The sequence below is a fragment of the Bos grunniens genome, chromosome 2 (assembly GCF_055505025.1).
Source record: "Bos grunniens cultivar Pamir isolate PY7600 chromosome 2, Bosgru_T2T1.0, whole genome shotgun sequence".
Classification (NCBI taxonomy): domain Eukaryota; kingdom Metazoa; phylum Chordata; class Mammalia; order Artiodactyla; family Bovidae; genus Bos; species Bos grunniens.
The window spans coordinates 117,653,043-117,670,266 of NC_141166.1; the positions used below are offsets into that span (position 1 = coordinate 117,653,043).

A 17,224-nucleotide genomic window follows, 5' to 3' on the forward strand; every position below is an offset into this window, starting at 1 on the left:
CTCCCCAGCTTTCACTACGTGTAAGAAACCAATCTTCCTCAATCCCCCTACATCTCCATTGATCATCCATGATGTACATTGGCCTATCTAATACCAAAGTAAACAAGTGTACAAATAAAATCACATCTTTCCTGTATACTTAAAGAGTCAATCAAGTCCTTTTGCTGCCCATAACATCTTTTCTGTGCATAAATTCCAGTGCCACCACTAACCATATTGTATGGCCCTCAGACAATTGATGTACCTTATTTCTAATCTTAAACAGCACGTGTGTTCTCTTTATTACAGGCACACAATCTGTGTACTAGAAAGTTTTAAAGAATTTTCTCAAGACCACACAGCAAAAAAAATTTTTTTTTGAGCAAAGAATTTGCTCAAGAGCACACAGCAGAATTGCCATGATATTCAGCAGCTAGTTTCAGTAGGAAATAGCAACTATTTGTAACCTATTCCATGTATTTCCTATAGATGAGTTTGTAAAGGCCCTGTGTTTGATGCCACATTGTGTGCTGGAAAAGTAGTGTCTTTTTTCCTTCCATTAAAACAACCAATCAACATGGTGTGGGCAATAGACATTTGAACTTCCATATCTGAATTGTAGCTGTGAGCAGGTGTTATAAAATATCTAATGGGGGTGGTATAGTTCCTAGTCACCTAGTACAGCAGGCAGGAGACATTGCTTATATCCTAAAGCAATGGAATTTCTGTGCTCTTTCAGCTTACCTTGCTGAGAAATTGACAGATCTCTGTTCTTCTGGGTGGGACCAGACAAGAAACCTTCCCCTTCATGATACTGAGAAAGGGACAAACTGTACCCATTTCAGATGGGTTGAATAGCATTCTGGCCCACCTAAGATCCCCAGAGAAAGCAATGGATAAGGTCCACTATAACTGTACTCTGAGTCTTCTTTCAACTTAATTTCTGGGTACACCCTTTTAGGGCCTTCAACCCAGGGAGGTGCTTGGGCTGAAGGACGCTTGCTAGTGCTGCTCAGTAATCCAGGAGTGGGGTGGGTGGCTGGGGGAGGGTCTTCACGTTTATGACTACCCGACTATACTTGTCCCTTGGAAACTCAAGCTCAATATTAATATTTTAAAATCCTTTTGTGTAATCTGATACTTTGGGTGAGGTGCTACGAATATGGAAATAGGAAATTATCATTTGTATCTTTAATCAAGCAGTCTGATTTTCAGGGTTGTATTTGCATCATGAAAGCATTCCCCTTCAAATGGCCTCTTGGGAATGGAACCAAAATAGAAGGCCTCTGCTCTCCTCTAGACTTCTCCCCTCCCTACAGGCATCAGTTGAGGACCCCTCTTTGTGCTGCTTCCCCTGTCTGTGTGTGAGTGTGGCTGCTGAAGTGGGCAGGAGGGAAGCCGTTCTTCCTCCTTATTTCATGTGCTGCTGCTCCTGAGGCGTGGCTTGAAAAAAACAGGACATTCGGCTTAGACAGATGGAGGGCAGGGTCATTTTCAAAATGAAATGAGTGCACAAATCACACTGTGAAATTGGCATGACCATGCCTGCTGCTGTGATAGACCGACTTTTATTTAGTCTATGACAGGCAGTTGGGGAATAGATTAGGTTTTGGTGGGGTGGGGGATGGTGAAAGAAGGCCCTTTAATTAATGATAGAAATTCTGGAAAGCAATAAATGGGGCGGGATATTATAAAATGTCATAAAGGATCATTTTGTTTCCAAGACAATCTTGGAAAACTGGAGCATGTATCAAAAAGTTAGTGTATTGTACCATTTCTAGCAATAAGAAAGCATTTGGTGGTTGCAGTAAAAAGATTTAGTGCCTTGTTGAAAGGAATTAGACTTTAGGAAAATGGTGTTGGACTCAGGGTGGATTTTGCTGCATGAAGAGAGGCATATTTACCACACAGAAGAATTTCATTTGGGGAAAATGGATGGGAGCTAAAAGCATGATGTCTGGTTCTTAACATGCTTATATTTCTGCCTGTCAAATGTGAGATGACCAAATTCCATATCCTATTTTATGTATAATCTAGTTGATATTCTCTTTTAAAACTAGTTGGAAAAGTATGTCTTCTTATTTATCCTCTAAATGTAATCACTTCCTATTGGTAAACATTGGTAATTTATGAACATCTCAACAATCGTAGCTGGGGTCAGACAATTTCTTTGACAAAGGAAGACTTCCTGCAAAACCATCTTCCAGTTGTTATGTCTGATCCCTCTCATCTCAAGCCATTTTCTTCAGGATGTGGCCAGCCCCCTTATTGCGTCTTCCTTCCCACCCCCCGAAATCTTCCACCACAAAGGGGGCAGAAATAATAAAGTTTTGTCAAATTGTTAATGTAATTGATTGACTTTTCGGTGCATCTATTCAATCTTTTAAGAGTTTTGGGAAAATTGTGTACCAGATCAACACTTGGGAACATTTATGCTCAGATGGTAAGACATTTAACCTCATGCATTCTCCTTTCACTGGTGGTTCCAGCTTTATTAATATTTTTATTAGATTTCCTTCTTGGATATACCTTTTTTTTTTTTAATCAAGTACCTTATATTTGGGGGCTTATGGTGTTACTATTGAAATTAACTTATTAGGAAGAGCACAATAACATTGCTGTTTATAAATGCAATTACCAGAGAAGGCACAACTGTGGATACTTGCATTCAATGAAATCAATCAACCATCCAAACAAAGAGCTACTCTAAGCCCCTGTGTTTATGCAGTACTTTCTGTACCAGGACCAGGTCCTGCTCTGCCTAACTTCCCTCATTAATCCTCACAGCCCTACCGTGAATTAGGTAATTCTTACCGTTGGCTCCACCTGAAAAACACGGACTACAAAGCACAAAGAACCCTGTGGTTGCCTCAGTCCGCGTGCGGGGACTGGTGATTGCTTAAGCTGGCCAGTAGGGGCCAGGCTGCACCTCTTCCTCTCCCCCTGAGCACCTCCTCTCCAGTCATTGGAATCCGCTTTGGATCATTTGCTGCAGTTTGTTCTAATAGAACAGGCACAATGGTGTAAGAATTTTAAAGTTTAAGCACCGAAGCCACCGTGTATGGCGTCAGTGGCTGGCGGCCCTGCATTGATGCGATCCCCCTGTGTAATTGCCCATGCAAATTTGAGTGATCTATAACAGGCACAGGGAACTCGTCTGCATTGGGCTGCAGACTCTTATCCCTCCAGAAAAACTTCAGTAATTCTAAGAACCTTTTGTCATCTTGAAGATGCTCCGTGGACAGGGCTGTCCCACTCTCTTCTTACACAAGCAAACATCACAGATGAAGTCAAGGTTAATGGGCTAAATGGACAGTCAGAATTGAAATCCTAGGTCTTTGGATGCATGCCTGCCTCTTTCAGCCCTTAAATCACCCTTCTCAAGGGAAATAAAGAGTATGTTAGAGGTTTAGTTAAGCTTTAAGCATTTTGTTAAAAACAAAGATATTTAGTTCCCTTAAAGCAGTTTCAAAATCATGGATTAGATGCTTGTGAAATGGTCCAGGAGTCTTATAATGTAGTATTCCTATAATGACACATCAGCCTGGGAAATCTACACAAAAGGAGTGATGTCCGATAAGTCAATTGAAGACATATTTTGCTTCTTTTGTGTAAAACAATAATAATTAAGAAGCAAATCAGTAGATCCTTTGTAGAATATTGTACATCAAAATAAAATGGCAAAAATATTTTTCCCCAAGAGGATGAGATTCACCAACACCTAAACTCTTGTTTCCATACAATGCTATTTGTGTTTTTTAAAAATTCATCTAAATATGATTTCATCTAAATCTAAAGAAAAAATAACCGAGATTCTAATACAGATACACAGAAAATGAACACAAAGATAAATGGTGGCCTGAAATAACACATTTTTTTTTATAGCAAATACTTCATTCACTTAGTAAAACAAACATATTTTTGTACCAGTGTATACGTTCAACAATGTTAGTAGGGATGTGCTACCCAGGTGACTAACTTACCTTTAGTGCTATTGAGAGATGGACTAAATATGTAAGAACGTTCAAAATTGAATTAGAAAAGATACACAGCATCAAATTTCCAGCTGAGGAAAAGGTACACAAACAATGGAAGCAGGACCTCAGGCGTTGTTAAGTCCAAGCGCTCAGTGTGAAATTCCCCAGACACATCACTCCTGCCGTCTATACGTTTCATTCTATCATGGTTCACTTATGAAACTTACGAAATTTTGGCTTCTTATAGTCAGACTCAACCTGTACATTTCCTGATACATTCGAGGTTCGGGAGTTCTTTACAGCACATGACATAACAATTGTTTCAGAGACTGTTATTCTGGAGCAGACAGTGAAACTCCATTGCAGTGGCTCTGCCATAGTTTTTAGGGTCCCAAATTAGGTTTAACTCTTTTGCTTTAATGAATCCTTTTTGAATACTGTTTTTCCAGCCCAAACATTTTTCTTTATATGTAAATCTTCCCTTAATCTGTTAGATTTCTGTCCCACTTGGCAGGAGTTTTTCACACTATTAATGGAGATGAAACTGTATTTTATCTTCCTGTAATTCATTGAGTCAATAGGAGAAATGGATTTTAAAATAATTCTACCACAAAGTAAATTGAGCAGATTCTGTTTAATGACCTAAGGTAAGTGGATCAAATATGATACATTTTGATACATGAAAAAAGCAACTGAATTCCTGTAGCATTAATATTAGATGGTTATTTCACTAACAAAATTTTAACGATTATTTCTAACCCAACGGGTATTTAAATATAAAATACCTGGAAATATGTGGACATTGAAGATTTCAGAAACAGAAAACACGTGCAACTTTAACTTCTTTTGACTCACTTTATAAATTCTAAATTAAACTAACTACCATTTATGGGATATCTATGCTATGAGATAATCTAAAGCTGTCCTTTATAGAATAAAAGGATGTATTTTTAAAAAATTATACTGATGACCATGTCTTTTATGATCATGACAGGCTCAGACATATCTGTTCTAAGGTTGTTTTTGTATCTACTCCATATAGGTAACTTTTTATTTTGTCTTTAGGGAGGAGATGACCTCTTTATCCCTATCTTGTTTGAGAAGAGTGAATAAGACAATTACATGGAGTACTTTTTTAAAGTTAAACACAGCTTGGTCCTTTGGTGTACGAATGAACTGAATAAAAGTCCGGGCTTTTATTTTACAGGTGGAAAATCCGAGACCTGAGGGTCCCAAGATAACAAGCCAGGCCAGGGGGAGCCCCGTCCACTGTGCGCTGGGGTGGTGCCCTTCACAGTCTGCCAAGCTGTCCCTCCTGGCCGGGATTGCCAGCTATATTGTAGGCTGTGCATGTATTATCCACGTACTGACTAATAAAATGCTAAATAGCCTGCCTGAGAAAAATACACCTCGTGGACAAAGTAGGATGAAGTCATTTCAACCATAAATGCCAAGAGAACCGAACATTTGGTCAGTTGGAGATTTTATGAGAAGGTTCATATTTAAATTCCTTCCTCCAATAGGAAATAAACATTAATAATGATTGGGAAATTTTCTCTTTTTCTGTTTTGGGAAAGCAGAGTATATGGGTAACCACACATACCTCAAATTTTTAAAGTTATACATTACTTAGATTTAAAATACCCCAAACTCCCAAGTTCAACCTCTAACCTTCTGGGTCCTTGGCTCCAGGGAGCCTGCTACCCTCCTTTTCGACTGTTTCATGGTCATGGAGGAACAGACCTGGCATTAGTCAGCAGTTTCTGAATTTTGACCCACAATAGGAAAGATACCTTGAGACAGGAGAAATAGATGGAGGCAATTACAAACAGCCACTTGATTGATGGTTGACATTGTCAGGGCTCCACTGTATGGCAGATTGCAATGGTGTTGAACTCCCCTTGCTACCAGTGGATGTTGCTATTGGCAACCGTGCAGTGAAGCCAATAAAAAGGCAAGAAAATGAGAGGAAAACTCAACCTTAGTGGAAGCCGTAGGGTTTCTGCTATAAATTACATTCCCCTTAGCAATAAGCAGCATCAACATTCAGGGTAGCCACAGTGCATGTGGCTGTCTGCAGTCTCCATCAGACCCTGGGTCTAGTTTTATCATAAAGCACATGCTTTAAAATTTTGCTCTAGATACACTGGCATTCATCTTTCTGGGCTACTTATTTATTTATCTTTAGGGAGGACGACAGACGTGGGTTCACCTCTGCCTCACATGGACTGATTTTCAGTTCCCGCTTGTGATACGAACATGATGTGACGCGACGGCTGAAAACACCTGCAGTCCTGCTAGCTGCAGACCCACAACCAGGGTCTGGCCCTGCCTCCACCCACCCTTTTTCCTCACCTGAAGGAGGGAGACAGCCCAGCAGAAGCTATTTTCCTTTATAGCTGAGTGACTCGGAAAACTGGCTTAATAAAATCCATAAATCTGAACAACCTCCTCTCACCTGCTCTGCAGAGGCAATTTTTCCTGCACGTATTTTCTCCTCGAGTTTCTCCAGTCTTCCCCACAGAGACAGTGGTAGAGGGTTAGCTGGGAACATTATTTTTTTAGGGTTCCCACTCCTTCCTTCTCTCCTTTGTCAATCCGCTCCCTACTCAAGTGTGTCTCTTTTCTAAGCAATTGATGACAGGACGTACCTTCATTTTCTTTTGATGACAAGCGCCATTTTTCCTTGTTTGGATTAACGTTCACCTTCCCTTTGGCCATCTCTTACCACCTGCATTGGGCCCTGTATTTTCCTTGTTAGTCATTTTCTTTTGGCTCTCCTCCCTTCCCTCCTCCCTTCCCCCATTTGCCTGGTTTATAATTTTCTTTTCCTCCATTTCTGGTCATGTAGAATCTTTCTTCTTCCTCATGGTTACCTTGCTCTTCCCTTACTTCTGTTTTGGTTCCTTAATTTACTCATTCTTTAAACATTCCCCCAACGTCTACTATGTGCCAGGAAGACAATGTCCTTGGTGGAACTTGGCCCCTCTTTCTCTGAGTAAAGTTAATAACTGACACTGACCAGCAACAACAAGAACAGAAGTGGTTTTAAATTTTAGATTTTTTTTGGAACTGGAATGGGCTTCAAGGTTCATCTGGTCCAGAGATTTCGAATTCCTCAGAGGCCCTTTATGGGCCGCTGGGTATGTAATCAAAGAGATGAGGCTTCATAGGGCTCCCCCAACCCAGCTTCAAACAGAGGACTTGGACTTTTAGATGTTTTATGTCTTGGGGATTCTTTGTAAGATTTATTTGAACAAAGAGTTCTAAGGTTCAGTTATGTTTGAAAATAATTTCTTAGTGTAATCTCATTTGACAAATGAGGAAAAAGGAAGAAGTTAGTGATTTGTCTAAAGCCATCCAGAGAATAATACCAGAGCTAGGGCACAAGTCTAGCTTCTAGCCCAGCATTGTTTCATTTTTTTCTTTTTTTGGTTGCACCTCATGGCATGCAGGATCTTAGTTCCTTTGTGGTGGAAGATTCTTAACTACTGGACCACCAGGAAAGCCCCACAGCGGGGCCTTTGGATAGGGCGTACAATGTCCTCAGCCTCTCAGCATCCTAATCTCTGCATCTGTTTAATAGAGCTTATTCTTATCTATGGGCTTCCCAAGTGGTGCTAGTAGTAAATAACCTGCCTGCCAGTGCAGAAGACATAAGAGACCCGAGTTCGATCCCTGGGTTGGGAAGATCCCTGGAGGAGGGCATGGCAACCACTCCACTATTCTTGCCTGGAGAATCCCATGGACAGAGGAGCCTAGCGGGCTACAGTCCATAGGGTCACAAAGAGTCAGTCATGACTGAAGCAATTTAGCATGCACACATTCTTACCTGTTATAAACCTGGATTTCTGTAGGATATTTGTTCACTGCCCAGACTGTTATTTCTTAATCTTTCAAGCATTATATTTTATACTTAAGGAAAATCCAAAATTGGGGAGCCCTCCATTTGGCTTTCAGTTGGCACTGGCAGTAACCTTAAACTTCATGCTGAAACTCATCACTAGAACTCAAGTTGTCAATGATTATTCTCCGTGGCTCTGCTGTGTCCTGTGAAATGTCTCACTGTTGGAAATAGTTCTGAATGTTCCCGTGTCACTCATGGTAAATCCACCTATAGATTTTCTTTCATCCTGACTTTTAATTAAAGTCTATCAATCCTGCTAGGAGAAGACTTGATCTACATTGAAGGTTGAATCTAAAAACTGAAAAAGGGGACCACAATCCCAATGCAGTGTTATGAATCTTGTGTAAACATCAATCAGACAAACACATTTGCTGTCTTCCTACTATGGACGTTTTTAGGGGAAACTGGGAATGGCTGGTTTTTGTAAGGATAATATAGGTGTCTCTTTTAGGTAGGCAATTCTGAAGGCTCTGATCTATCATTAAGAAGCTTTAGGATTAAAAATAAGATATCTTCACAGGATACAAATTGGGATTCTAAGGACAGTCTGGCACAAAAGGGAGCTTGGGAGAGGAAGCAAAGGCAGGCATTGTTTGGCTTGTAACAAACAGAATAGCTGTATGCAAAATGAAGCAGCGCTAACACGCCTTCACTGTTCAGCGTTCCCTCAGCTCCGAGTGAGCAGGGCCAACCATCCTCAGGTCCTGGACCCACAGCTGCCCTCTGCCCAGAATCTTCGTCTCAGCCCAGAATCTTCGTGCTCATCAGGGAAAGGTGAGGGTCCTGGGGTGTGCTTGTTGCCCCCACTTCCTCCTCTGCCCTTTTTGCTGACACCACACTTAAAGGTGAAAGTCCAGGCATGCTTCTCAGCACATCCCTGAGGTTTTATGTCTGTTTGAGCTTAAAGGAACAAAAGAATGGTGTGCGGGACCGAAGCCGGTTCTCCAGGGCGCAGTCATCTTGCAGCAGCAGCTGGCCTGAAGGGTTAGTTTCTGTCATCCCTGGTCTCCATGACGTTGGCGGAGGGGGCGGAGGCAGCTGCGGAGACGAGCAGCCTTTTCTGGTGCAACTCTTCCCACTTACTTCTGTTGGTGGCCACGGAATCCAACATTGGCTTCAGTTTCACATTGACCTTCACCAATGCCTACAATAAAACAAAAGCAGGTAGGGGAGAGAGGAACCAATCATGATCATGATTTTCTAGCTTTCACTTGTGAGGAGAATGGAAATGGGCTGTAAGAAATGAAAATGATGATTATTTTGGTAAACATGAGCTATTTACAAGAAGCAAATATGCACTTAACATCACTGTGTTGTATTAATAGAGCTTATAGAGAAAATGAAAAAATAAGACAGATGTCTGTGTACTGCTCCAGGGGGTGCCAGCCAATTTGATTATGATCCTGTTTTAAATTCACATCAAATAGGAAACAAAATATTCAGCTCACACAAGTCTACTAATATGTGTATCTTTGCCTGCTAAGGAGGGCTCCAGATCTCAATAGACCAGGAAGTGAAATTTTTACAAAAATAAACCTATCATTTGCTCCACCATAGATGAATCTGGGTGGATTCACCTGAATAAGAAAGGCCAGGTAAAGTCCTGAAATGAGAGGAGCTCATTTTTTAAAGCACAGGATCGGGGAACAGTGCTCAGTGTACAGATCAACATGAGAACATGCATGGAAATAGACACGAGAGAAAAGAAAAAGGGGTGTGGAAGAGAGGGACAGATGGAGGGGTGGGGAAGAAATGAGGGAGAGAAAAGGTAGGGTGTGGCCACAGGCTGACCAACCCCAAGGCTAAGAAAGGTCAGGATCCAGCCTCCTCACTTGCAGGAGACCCTTCTAAATATCTGTTTTGCACTTAATTTTGTATCATTTAAAAAAAATCAATGGTTCCCTATTCCCAAACACTACAAACTTCCAGCCTCACAAATCTTGGATCACGGCTCTAATGGGACATAGCAATGAATAAAACAAGGATCATGGAGCTGTGAGGCTTAGCCCCTGGAAATGCCTTGGTCAGCGTTCTGTGGCCACAGATTATACCCGGAGTCCCATGGAGACACCCTGCAGGTGCGTCCCATTCATCACAAGGGGGACAAACTGTGACCATGTGACTAAACCGCCGCCATTGTAGGACACCTCCCGAAAAGCCTTCAAGCCTGACCGGTGGTTGGCAGGTGCCCCAGAGCAAAGTCCTCCAATAGGAAGAAGAGCTGTTTCTGTTGAGGATGGACTACCCTGATCATGACTGCAGTGTGTTAGGAAGACCAGAAGCATTCCCTAAATACGATTCCACTCTGGGGAGTTTCAGAGATACAAGTGTGATGTGACTAGATGGAAGTTAAGCGAGGGCTGGAAGTCCAGAAATAATCAGGGAGCCTGCTGAGCAGCGAGCACTCCACCCTGGCCCAGGTGGAGCCCCTTCACATTCACGTCCCCCAGACAGAGCACATCATCGTGATATTTATCACACCAAGCAATGACGTCTACTTTGAAATTGGATGTATTCGTTATTCCATATGATAATAAATCACAGCAACATGATAATTCAGGCAGTAATCAAAATCCCCTTTACATCATGAGAAAAATGCAGGTGCCTGTTTTCTGCTCAGTGCAGTGATTTTATTTAGACAATAGTGTGAGAGGGGGCGATGAATGCCATGGCTTTTAGTATAGTTTGGCACTGGCTCCTCTTTGCTCTGATCAAGCCTTTTAATTAAACCGACCACTATAATTCCTATGGAAATTAGTGTTTATGTTATTTTCCTGCTACAAAAGCATTTCTCTAAACTTTTTTTTTTAATCCCAGGAGCACAAATTGGAATTTTTTTCTGCATGAAATGTAATTAAAAACTCATTTGATTACTATAGTTCTGGCTCTGTTTTACTTATTAAATTCCTGTAATCAGTTTTCTTTTATGAAGCTGCTGGGAAATGATCTCAAAAGCAACACATTTTTCTCTTCCTTGGCAGGTTCCCGAGCATTTACTAAATTACATTCATAGCACCTGCCCATGATTCGAATTACTCCACCAATTTATTTCTAAAACTATTTAAATTTATTTGGCTTAGCCCCAAACAGATTGCTTTCTTTTGTCTAGCTCTTTGTTCTCTGTCTTGCTGTCTTTGTGTTGAATATAAAAATTTTTGAGGGGGTGGTATATATTTCTCAGTATTCCTTTTTCTCTTTATTTCATACTCTCCTTAAATACAGAATTGCCATACTGGAATATCATTTTCTTCTAGTCAGGTGCTGGTTCTAGGCAAAGGGAGCAAGAACTTCATCTTAAAGAATAATTCTTACACTATAAATTTGTTACACAGAAATGCACTTAGCTGGGAGAATATGGAACTATTAGAATATTAGGAAGGCAAGGCATGATCCACAAATCTAAATTCCAAGGTTTACGGTGATTACATGCAACGTACCATCAGCAAGAGAATTGCTCCTAGTATTTAGAAAGATACAGGTATTCCTACGAACTTCTCATCAGTGAGTGATACCCAATAAATTCTGTGCAAATGTTACTGGTTATCTGTCTTGTTTGACTAACTCTTCTCTTAGCAAAAGAGAAAAGGGACATGTCACCCTTCTGCTCACTCTCCACACACACACAGAGGGATACTAAACATTATGTGCGTGGTGCCATCCACTGTGGGATGCTGAGTCCCTTCTGTGACATCCCCTCCGTGTGACCTTTCAGTGTTTAGACATGTCCAGAGGTAGTAAACTCATGTCCTCCCTGGGTGGGTGTGTCCAATTTCCTCTTCATCCTGATTTTAGAACGTCATTCTTTCTACTGAGCTATGTATCCCTGTAACCAACCTAACAGTTCTAGTCCTCTGGGTGCTCTCCCTTTAAACCCAAATCTACTGAGCAAGGAGATCCAACCAGTCCATCCTAAAGGAGATCAGTCCTGGGTGTTCATTGGAAGGACTGATGCTGAAGCTGAAACTCCAATCCTTTGGCCACCTGATTCGAAGAGCTGACTCATTGGAAAAGACCCTGATGCTGGGAAACATTGAGGGCAGGAGGAGAAGGGGATGACTGAGGATGAGATGGTTGGATGGCATCACCAACTCAGTGGACATGGGTTTGGGTGGACTCCGGGAGTTTGTGATGGACAGGGAGGCCCGGCATGCTGCAGTTCATGGGGTTGCAAAGAGTCGGACACGACTGAGCGACTGAACTGAACTGAACTGAACTGAGCAGTAAACCAGTGACTCCTGTGCACCTCCAGGTGTAGGTTAGGGTTGATTTACTGACCTCAAAACCCAACTTGGGCTATATATGGATATCCTGGGGGCTCCCAAGCCACTTCAGCTCCCCCACCCTGTTGGTGGCCCATCACTGACAGGACCCTCTACACCCTGGGGACACAGCTGGAGGCATCTGGCCATCCGGGTGGCTGAGGGGCCTCACGTCCTTCCTGATTCCAGTCAGGCTCCACTCGTGAGCCCACTTGTGACCAGCACATACATTTTATTCTATATTTTATGAATAAGTCATACATTCACTAGACATGTAGTCTAGTGAATACAAAGGGTCCCATATGTATAGTGTTAAACATCTCCCTTCACCCCCTGTCCCAGAGATTCCGTTTCTGTTCCTAGAGGCAACTGATATTACCAGTTTCTTGGGTATCCTTCAAGAAACATTTTATGCCTATGTCAGTATAAGTATATATATTATGTACATATATTAAAAAAAGTGAAAATGTTAGTCTCTCAGTCATGTCTAACTCTTGTGACCCCATGGACTGTAGTTTGCCAGGTTCTTCTGTCCATGGAATTCTCCAGGCAAGAATCCTGGAATGGGTAGCCATTCTGTTCTTCAGGGGATGTGTGCTGGATTTTTTTTTTTTTTCATTACTTTAAACATTGCTCAGTTTTATTGCGGAGAAGGCAGTGGCAACCCACTCCAGTACTCTTGCCTGGAAAATCCCATGGATGGAGGAGCCTGGTAGGCTGCAGTCCGTGGGGTCGCTAAGAGTCAGACGCAACTGAGCAACTTCCCTTTCACTTTTCACTTTTATGCATTGGAGAAGGAAATGGCAACCCACTCCAGTGTTCTTGCCTGGAGAATCCCAAGGACGGGGGAGCCTGGTGGGCTGCTGTCTATGGGGTCGCACAGAGTCGGACACGACTGAAGCGACTTAGCAGCAGCAGCAGCAGCAGTTTTATTGGGGAAAGCATTTAGGTTACTTAGAAATAACATGATCCTTTGAGGCTTGTCTTTAAGCTTCCCTTGGTGGATCTGGAGCAAACTTTAGGGCTAATTTGGCCCCATTACTAAGACAGTAATCTTCTGAGAACTGTGCCCAGAACATCATATATTTCAAGGTTTTTCTCTAAAATTCTGGGTGGTGGAAGCATGGACTACTTCCCTGCCCGTGTGAACTCTGAGGATTACTCTGCTTGCTCCTTTTTGCTAGATCTTTCCAGCCTCAGTGGTTTCCTCACGTGCAGGGAGCGAACAGCACAAAGACTCAAGGGGCCACTGCAGATCTCTGGAGCTGTCTCACGCAGCCGTCTCTTCTCTGCCACTCTTCCCAGAACGCTCACCTCCTTGGCCTCCCTCGACTCCTGATTCTGCCTCCTTATCTCAGTGAGACCCCTGACTCTGCCTGGGTGCCCCTCCCTGTGCTGTGGCCTGGTCACTCCCCACAGGGAGTAAGCTGGGACACCTGGCGGGCCCATTTCATTTGTTCCCCTTTCTCATGAATCTGTATTACGTGGCTGTTGTCCACTGTCTGAAACTTGTTTTGTGTATTTTTCTGTTTTGTTTTGTTTTTTTTGGTGTTTTATCCCCCCTATTACTATGGCCCAGCAGTGGAAGTTGCTAACATTGGTTTTAAACAACTCTGTCTTGGGTCCCAGCCCATGAGCTCCAAGGGAGAGTGGAAACAAGGCCTATATCTTTAGATCTCTAGCTCTGGGAACAGCAGCCCTCCTCCACCCTGCCCACAGAGCAGTGGCAGGAAGACAGGGGAAGGTCAGGATGAGTCGGGTCAGGACGTTCTGACCTGCTACAAAATCCTGCTATAAAAACAACCCCAGCATGACCCCCTTGGGAAATGAATACAGTATTCTGTCTTACTGCCATAATTCCTGAGACCGTGTTTATACCAGCTCACTAAGCTGCTGGGAGGCAGATTTTGGCCTTGCTTTCCCTCTGCCACCAGGATCTACATCTGCCATCATCTGGCCCGTGTGTGCTTCTCAGTCAACCACAGTCACTTCTCTGAACTCAATTGCTGGATCGATGGAGGCAGATGCACTCCAGGGGAGGAAGCCAACAGAAAGCTGTGCTCTTAGAAGAAGTCCCTACTCCTACATTCTTGCTGAAAAGGGGCAGAGAGGAACCCCACCAAACTAAAGGCAGTTCAAAGACTTCCTTTGAACCTGAAAATGTCCAACTACATCATTAATACCTTTTAAAAAAACTTTGAGGCAATTATCTGAGCTGGCTATTTATTTTTTTTTAAAGGCCAAAGAGAGAAGATGGTTTTTACTTCCTATTGTTGATTCATATATTCCCAGGGTGTTGGCAGTAAGAACTGTATTTTCTGATTTCCTCCATTCCCCACCCTACTCAAGAGAAATAATCAGAAACTAACAGATATGATGGCATGGTAGAGAAAAGAGAAATTAAAATATTTTTAAAATACCGATTTGGGGGGATAAAATTTAAAAATAGACTTGGAGCCCCTCTTAAATGTCTTGTTTGAGGCAATATCCTTGTAATGAAGATGTGATTACTTACAACCATGATCATTTAACTTCCTCATTGAAAATGTCCAAAAGCCCACTTGGGGGTTGGCATTTTGAAATGGAAAGTCATTGGTGGCATGACCAGCTGGTGTCATCTCTGCTCAAACCTTCAACAGGAGAAGCAAGAATGCAAGCGAGCGGTGGCAGGACCTGAAATTATTTAGAATTCTCAAGACTGGCCACTCACATGCATAAAGAGCATCTCCAAGAAACAAGAAGGCTTCAACTGAAGGTTTGTGACTTCAGAGAGAAGTGGCCAATTGTGCAGCAAATCCCAACTTTTCAATTAGTGAACTGTTGAACTGCTAATCTTTCCTGGTTCTCAAAGGTAAGGATTAGTCCCGATTGCATCTGCCATATTCCTGAATTTTACATGCCATGTTGCAATGATGTAGTTGCTAAGAATCCCATTTGGCTTGTTAGCCTTCTACTCCTCCGTCATGTTGTAAAGGCCACATCGTGAATTGTCCTGAACTCAACTCATTGCCTTCCTGTGAACCCACCTCTGCTGTCAGGGTTACTCCCTCAGGGAATTAAGTATTAGCATCTCCACCCAACTGCCCAGCCCGGCAATCTACAGGTCGTCCATTACATCTTTGTCTTCCCCGGCATCCAGACTATCACCAAGTCCTCTCAATCCTGCTTCCAAAGTGCCCCCGTGTGTCAGTCTAGCGCCATTTGAATCGCCCAAGCTCAGGCGACCCTCACCTTCTCCACTGACCCTGCCTGGGCTCCCTGCTTCCCTTGAGTCCCGTCCAATGAACTCTCATTGCAGCTATCCTGGTCAATCAAAACCATTCATCTGAGCCTGCTGCTCTCTACCCTGAACCTTTCGGTGGCTCCTATATGATATGAATGTGTTGCAAGACCCTACTAGAAAAGGAGAATTGTGGCATTAAAAGGTAATGAAACCCAGAAATAAAACAAAAAAAGAACCATAAAGCTGAATGGAAAATTTGCATTGCAGTACAAAACCGAATTACCAAACACTAAAATAATCCCGTTGGGTCTTCTAGAAAACCTGAAGTGCACACTTTTTTGTGCATTTTACCATTTTTCTGAGTAAAAAAATAAGCTAACTTCCACATGGTGTGTTTGGCAAGGGAGTAGCCGAAGTGTTAGTTACTACATGTGAGAGCAGATGGAGCTGGCTGTGGGGTCCAGATGGGAGGCAGCAAACAGATTCCTCCTAAACCTCACTCCTTCCCTCCCCAGTTCAATGGCCTCTGAAACTCAAGGTTGTGTAAAAATTAATTTGCATTAAATTGCTTAAGATAATGTATTAACTACCACGGGAGGCTTCCAGCAGATTTTAAAACTTGCTTCGAAAAACAAATAATCAAACAATAATGGTGAACACAGAAGTGAACCAAGACTTTCCTGGATAAATGTTTGTAGACATTCATATTAAATATACTACCTTTAAAACAAACCTTTAGTGTGTAATTGGCTCAGGCTGGAAAATTAATAATAATCGTTTATATATGTCACACATGTACCTGCTCCAGGCACCATGTACTGCTGGGTTTTCCCCAGGCTAGAACACGATGGAGTTTAAAAGGCTTATGACTTCTTTCCCATTTAGGGAGGGAGTCATTTACTCCACCAGGGCTGTGGTATCTCTATCAGAGATTGCTAGTTGCCTTTCCAGTAAGCATTTTAGCCTCCCTTAAGCTTAGGGACTTCCCTGGTTGGTCAGTGGTAAAGAATCTGTGGCCAATATAGGAGACTTGAGTTTGATCCCTGGGTCGGGTAGCTTCCCTGAAGAAGGAAAGGGCAACTCATTCCAGCAGTCCTGCTTGGAAAATCTCAGGGACAGAGGAGCATGGCAGCTACAGTCCACGGGGTCATAAAAGAGTCAGACATGACTTAGCAATTAAAAAGTAACAACAGCAAAGCTTAGGAATGGCCAGGGAGGAGCAAGAAGAATTTAGAAAAAAAGCTTCTGAGAAGACTCTTAAATGAGAGTATATTCATTTGGGAGGTGCATCTTCTTGTCCTTGCCCCTCTCTCCTTCTTGCTGCTGGAATATTAACATGATGGTTAGAGCCACAGTGACCATCTTGTGACCATGAGGCAATCTTGAGTATGGCAGCCACATCCTAAGGGAAGATAAACAGGGCCTGGGTCTCTGACTGTTATGGAACTGCCATATCATAGAAACCTAGAATTGACTTATTTGCATTATTATTATCAGAGAGAAAAGTAAATTTCTATTTTGTTGAAGCGATTGTGATTTCAGATGGTGACTGCAGCTATGAAATTAAAAGATGCTTGCTCCTTGGAAGAAAAGCTATGACCAACCTAGACAGCATATTAAAAAGCAGAAACATTACTTTGCCCACAAAGGTCCATCTAGTCAAAGCTATGGGTTTTTCCAGTAGTCATGTATGGATGTGAGAGTTGGACTATAAAGAAAGCTGAATACCAAAGAATTGATGCTTTTGAACTGTGGTGTTGGAGAAGACTCTTGAGAGTCCCTTGGACTGCAAGGAGATCCAACCAGTCCATCCTAAAGGAAATCAGTCCTGAGTATTCAATTGGATGGTCTGATGCTGAAGCTGAAACTCCAATACTTT

General features: G+C 42.4%; 1 protein-coding gene across 1 annotated transcript in view; it reads right to left on the reverse strand.

Moving 5' to 3' along the window:
• Nucleotides 1–4,571: 4,571 nt before the first annotated feature.
• The window catches only part of PDE11A (phosphodiesterase 11A), a 427,416-nt gene continuing 414,763 nt past the window's right edge, over nucleotides 4,572–17,224 (reverse strand). The window contains exon 20 of the mRNA XM_086359943.1: nucleotides 4,572–9,007. Within this exon, the coding sequence (XP_086216069.1) occupies nucleotides 8,849–9,007 (159 nt within the window). The 3' untranslated portion in view covers nucleotides 4,572–8,848. The remainder of the gene's footprint in view (nucleotides 9,008–17,224) is intronic.